The sequence below is a fragment of the Herpailurus yagouaroundi genome, unplaced genomic scaffold (assembly GCF_014898765.1).
Source record: "Herpailurus yagouaroundi ecotype Mexico unplaced genomic scaffold, PumYag 190, whole genome shotgun sequence".
In the NCBI taxonomy this organism is placed as follows: domain Eukaryota; kingdom Metazoa; phylum Chordata; class Mammalia; order Carnivora; family Felidae; genus Herpailurus; species Herpailurus yagouaroundi.
In genome coordinates, this window is record NW_024412421.1 from 36,504,554 (window position 1) to 36,510,311 (window position 5,758).

The 5,758-nt window shown below is 59.4% G+C and overlaps 1 protein-coding gene across 1 annotated transcript in view; it reads right to left on the bottom strand.

The window, feature by feature from the left end:
* Positions 1–5,757, bottom strand: part of SLC7A5 (solute carrier family 7 member 5) — a gene marked incomplete at its 5' end in the record, with an annotated part of 31,580 nt that extends 25,823 nt beyond the window's left edge. The window contains one exon of the mRNA XM_040443423.1: positions 5,253–5,757. Within this exon, the coding sequence (XP_040299357.1) occupies positions 5,253–5,757 (505 nt within the window). The remainder of the gene's footprint in view (positions 1–5,252) is intronic.
* Position 5,758: the final 1 nt, after the last annotated feature.

Below are 5,758 nucleotides of genomic sequence, written 5' to 3' on the forward strand. Positions count from 1 at the left end.
GCAGGATCGGCCTGTGCGTCCCTGCTCTGAGCTCTGAAACACCGGCCCGGAGAGGCTAAGCGCCCAGCCCCAGGTCACACAGCCCCAGGGACTCACAGAACTTGCCTCTGCAGCAGCCCTGGGCCTTCCAGATAACTCAGGCTGGATGTGAATGTGTCTGTGCCAGGTTCGGGCAGCTCACACAGACCTGGACAAACGCGAGGCCGGCCAGAAGGTCGCAGGGGGCTTCAGGCTCATGTTTCTGGGCAGTGGCCTCGGTTCTATACTGGCTACGTGTTGAGGGACTCACGGACAATCACAGACAATCAGCTGGGTCCCAGCAGCGCCAGATGTCTGCCAGCAAGCAAGGTCAGGCTGACTCGGGAGCACAGATCAGGTTGCAAACACGCGCCAGGAGCAGGAATGGGAAGTTGGTGCCCATTCCTCACCTAGCGGGAGGGGTGGGTGTGACCCAGGTCCACAGGGACAGGCGTGTGTGACGCGGGTGCTGGAGAGCCACCTGGGATAGCCAGCCTCCAAGCAAGAGTCCAGGATTCTGCCGGGAGCCAAGAAGCTGCTGGACTGGGCGGTGGTCTGGGGCGGGGCAGGGTGGGGACAAATGCGCTCTGGGTGGCACCCTGGGCCGGCAATCCAGATGAGGGCGTGAAGGTCATGCCCCCTGAGGGCGGAGAATCAGGTACACCCCTGGTTCCCAGCACCTGCTATGGGTCACAGAAAGGGCATGGGGACTGGAGGTCAGCGTGGGCACAGGAAGGGGCGCACGCTGGGGGGCAGCGGTCCACCCACCCTGCTCCAGAACCTACTTTGCAAGGTGAAGACCTGGAGAGAAGAGGACAGGCTCCCTAGGCGGCTCTGCATCCAGGCTCTGGGGCTCGGTCAGGGGGAAAAGCACCTCCCAGCAAGTCGGGGCCCACGTCTCCTCACCCCGGCTGACCGGGCGCCCGCAGGTGGCGACCCTGGCATCTGCCGCTCTCGCCAAAGGTGTGGCCTGGTGTCCCCACACACGTGGTGAGAAAAGGCAGTTCAGCACGGACAGTGCCATAGCCCCGGGGCTCTCGGCCCACCGCTGCCTCAGTTTCCCTGGCTGTAGAGAGGGGAGGAGAACACTGGTTTCAAAGGCTGGGGCAGGAGCCTGTGAGGAGAGGTGTGAGTTCAAGCACCGCCGGCTTGGAGACGTCAGATCCACCCCCGCCACCGTCTGCGGGCAGGGGCGTGAGAGCCCCGTGACTGGGCGCGCTTTGGAGTTAATACACCCGCTACGCATTTCTGCCCAGAGTCTGCACATTCCACTGGATTATCAAAGGGGGTCCGTGACCCGGGGAAAACAGGGTCAGAAATGCCCACCCAGCGTCTCCCACTTCTCTTGAGGTCACGCGCTTTTGTGAAGTACCCCACAGGCCTCAGCTCCAGTCCCGTGATTCGGCGTGACTGGCTCTGCGGCCGGAGCACGTTCGTGTCTGGCTGGGAAAGGCAGATTTCAGTGCTCATGACTGGGCTGTCATCTGCACTTAGTTCACAGCTTGCGACTCTGGGGACACCAGATCCTTGGAAATACCCAGAAGCCTTTGCCTCGTGCAGAGAGGGATTTGGCCCTGGCGGCCAGGAGGCGTTCAGACGCCCTGAAGCAGGCGATACAGTGGTCTACACATTGTGCAGTAGGGGTCTCACGCCTCCAGGAGCAGGTCACTGCCCGGAGCTGATGCAGAAGACTGGGGGCGGGGGGGGGGGGGTACGGCCATGGCCTCCCCTCCCCCACTGGCCATCATCCCAATGGACTCACCCTCAGCAGGCCGAAACCCACAGCCAGCCAAACCCACCCCTTATCTGTGCCCTTCACCTACAGGACAGCCGGTCTCCTGCCCCTGAGGCAGGGAGGGACGATTTGTGTGACAGGATTTGTGTGACAGGCATTCCGCAACTCAGACCCCAGCCCCAGAGGGGACGCTGGTGTTCACCTCTGGCTTTTTCCTGCCTTGTCTCCGTTCTCCCTCCCTCCTTCTTTCTGCCGAACTGGAACAGACCAAGTCCTAAGGTAGCTCGAGAGGTGAAAGGTGAACACCAGACAGAGAGCAGCGTTGAGAATAAGTTGCAGCCACCATGTGAACTGGGGACTCTGTGTGCCGAGCTCATTAATACCAGGCAGGGCCGTGACCCATTCCCATTTCACAGATGCAGAGTCAGACCGGGACGTCCGAGTGGAACTCTTGAGACGGAACCCAGCTCTGCTCACGTGCAGGGCACAGCCACCCCACGTGTCTCGCACCAGAAGGCAGATCAGAGTGCGTTCCAGACGCCACAAAGGCCACCACCCTGAAGGAGACCACTCCGAGTTCTACAAGTGAGTCTGAGCTGTGGCTCTCCCAGTGGGCCCAGTACCCACCCCCCCCCCCCCACACACCCACTGGGAGAGGAGGGTGGGCCCCCAGCAGCCTGCAGCCACTTGCCTGACACCTTTGTGTGCAGGGTAGGGGTGACTATGAGAGGGGTGCCTCTCCCTTGACATAAAAGACCCAAGCAGGCGTCTGGACCTTGGGTCAGCTCTCGCTGCGGCCTCAGTTTAAAAACATTTTTTTTGTTTATTTATTTATTTTGAGAGAGAGAGAGAGAGAGAGAGAGCAGAGAAGGGGCAGAGAGAGAGAATCCTAAGCAGGCTCCGCACCATCAGCACGGAGCCCGATGTGGGGCTCAAACCCACAAACCGTGAGATCGTGACCTGAGCCTTGACCGACTGAGCCACCCAGGTGCCGCCAACACTGGACCCATTTTGCAGAGAAAGCCCACACAGGGAGGTCAGAAAAACTGTCAAAAGCCAAGTGAGGCTGGCGAGAATCTCAGCTCCGGTCTGAGTGACTTCCGCCCAGAAGGCGAACCCAGCAGTATCGAGGTTTCAAGCAGACCTCACCAACTGTCCGTGGAGCGAGAATGTGAACCGAGACTCAGGCCAGACGCCACACGGCCATCGGGAAAGGCGAACGCAGCGAGTTTCTCTCACCTTTACCGCCGAGAAACCCCAGAGCCACACTATGGAGGGGCCCCATTATCGGTCATCTCGGACAGACTTACAAGAAAAGGGCTTTTATTCCCACCGATATCTCGAGACAGCAGGACCAGTCTATGCACCAAAGCCAACCTGTTTCAGAACACCACTGTTTAAGCAGCAGAAAGCAGCTTACGGTAGGATATGCCCAGGGCACCAAAAGACCGACCAGCAAAACGGACAGCTTTGTTCTGACACCCGGGACACGCTGCTAGAAGGAACGGGCCACCAGGCCCTTCCATGGGGTCCCACAGGGATGCGCCAGGGGCGGAAAGCAGTGCGGAGCACCCTTCTTCTTGAGCAGATATTCTAGAACCCGGGCCTTTGTGGGATACTTGAAGAACACTCAGACACTTTCCGCGTGCCCCTATAAGGACAGGCCTGCCCTCCTGGACACCCGTAACCTTTCTCCCTGCTCAGTTCAGGGCGGCCTGTGCCAGCAAGCTCTGAGTTCTGTGAGCCTTGGACAAGCCCTTGGCCCTTTCCAGACGGAGTAAGGCTCTAGACTAGTGCTCTGCCTGCGGTGCGTCCCATTCTGTAATGGAAAATCCTCTCTCCGTGGGAGAAAGCCACCCACATCCACCCACGAGGTGCTTCAGAGAAAAAGAGCCACAAGGGCTGATCGCCACGTGGAAACTGTAGCCCCGGCTCACAACTCACACTGGCATTGCCACAGCGCCACGGGGTGGGGGGGTGGGGGCGCCGGGCGGCTGGCAAGGCTGTACCCACCACAGTCCCCCTGCAATCCGTCTACTCAAACCCAAGAGCTTAAAAAAGTAAGGGATTTATTTTTAAAAACTAGAGAACAGGCACTTTAAAGATACTATTTACTTCACTACGTTCTAGGCCCGGATGTTAAATCGTCTTGTAATAATAATATTGCATCATAAAGTCGTCCTGCCTTTAGACGGGCTTTTCCCTACACGGCCCAATGTGTCATCCCATAAAAAGCCTCATCTCAAACCTACCAGAAGCCACGGGTTTTCCTGTGTTCAAGCAGATCGACTATTGCTGTAACTCTCCCTCGATTTAGACCAAAGTTTTTTTTTTAAGCTGAGATTCACATCACTGAGCGAGACCGCCCCAAAAAAGGCAAATAACGCTCCTTCAGCCGGCGTGGCTGCTCGGTTCAGGGTCTCAGCAAAGCGTGTCATGTCAGGCAGCCGAGCAGAGCTGCACGTGGGGTTCTGCTTCCTGGACTCCCCACTGTAGGAAACGTGCCTCCCCCTACACTACAGCGTGGCTCCCGTGGGCAACCCGGTCCACACACGCCAGAATCCCCGTGGCACCAGCAGGCACTGCCGATCAGAAGCCACTCCCAGTAACGGCCCGGTCCCTGAGTCTCCTGGCTGGGACCCCGGCCCTGAATGCCCAGAGCCCTGCTCACCCCGGACCTGTACCCACTATCAACATTCGGGCAAATTCTCAAATCAGGTGGCAGGCAGTTCTGGAAGGCTGGCTGCTTCCACCTTGCAGGGCTCCTAAGAGGGGGGCCAAGGGGCAGGTGTAAAAAGCGCCCCCCAGCCGAAAAGGACAGGAAAGTCACATGGCACTTGGTACAAAAGATTTCTTTTGAAATCCCACGAGAAGACTTTTGGAAAGCACTCATGGGTGAAGAACGAACCAGGACTGTGCCCACCAACATACCAAGACCATGCCCAACATTAGGAATATGACCAGGGGCTGTTTCTCTGCACAGCTTGGGACCCCCGAAACCCACCCTCCACCCCCAACACACACAAATCTAATTTGCTGCCAACTCCCCCGTTTTACTACTAACTTTGACACTGCTGCCCAACCCAGCAACTCAGAATTCTGTCCCCACCGGTTTTGTATGAGCCAGCCTCTGCTGACTCCTGATAAGCCGCTTTGGAGAGCAGAAATGAATGAATTTTTTTTTTTCTTTGACTACAATTTTTGTGATAAGCGGTCAGCACCGAGAACCTCAAACGGTAAATGTGTTTTCAGACACTACCCGGAGCGGACGCTATCCAGAGGCAGGGACGTGTGCTCCAGCCTCTCTGAATGAAGCGGCTGAGGAAGTGGAACGTCTCGGGGACCCTGAGGGCTGGGACCCTGCTGACTCACCGTTGATTTCCCAAGGCACACGAATGAATGAGACCCACGTGGGTTCTGGGAGCGGCGGCCTCAGCCGCGCGGCGCGGGGCACCCACGCCCCCGCCCCCGCCGCCGCCACCCCGAGGTCGGTACTTACGCACGCAGAGGCAGGCCACGAGCTTGGCGGCCTCCTCCGGCACCGGGCAGGTGGGGAAGAGCGGCTTGAGCAGGTAGGTGGCGAAGACGAGGGCCACGATGTACTGCGAGGAGGGCCGGATGATGAGCAGCTCGATCCAGAGCTTCAGGAAGGCGGGCAGCGAGCCGTAGACCTCCAGCATGTACGCGTAGTCGCCCCCCGACTTGGTGATGGTGGTCCCCAGCTCCGCATAGCAGAGCGCCCCCACGATGGAGAAGACCCCGCACACGGCCCACACCACCAGCGCCAGCCCGGGCGAGCCCGCCTCCTTGAGCACGCCGGTGGGCGTCACGAAGATGCCCGAGCCGATGATCGTGCCCACGATGATGGCCACGCCGTTGAGCAGCGTGATGCTGCGCTGCAGGGTCACGCCCTCGGCGCCCTCCGCGCCGTCCCCGCGCCGCGCCGCCAGCATCCGCTCCCGCGCCTGCCGCTCCTCCTCCTCGGCCGCCGCGGGGGCCGCGGAC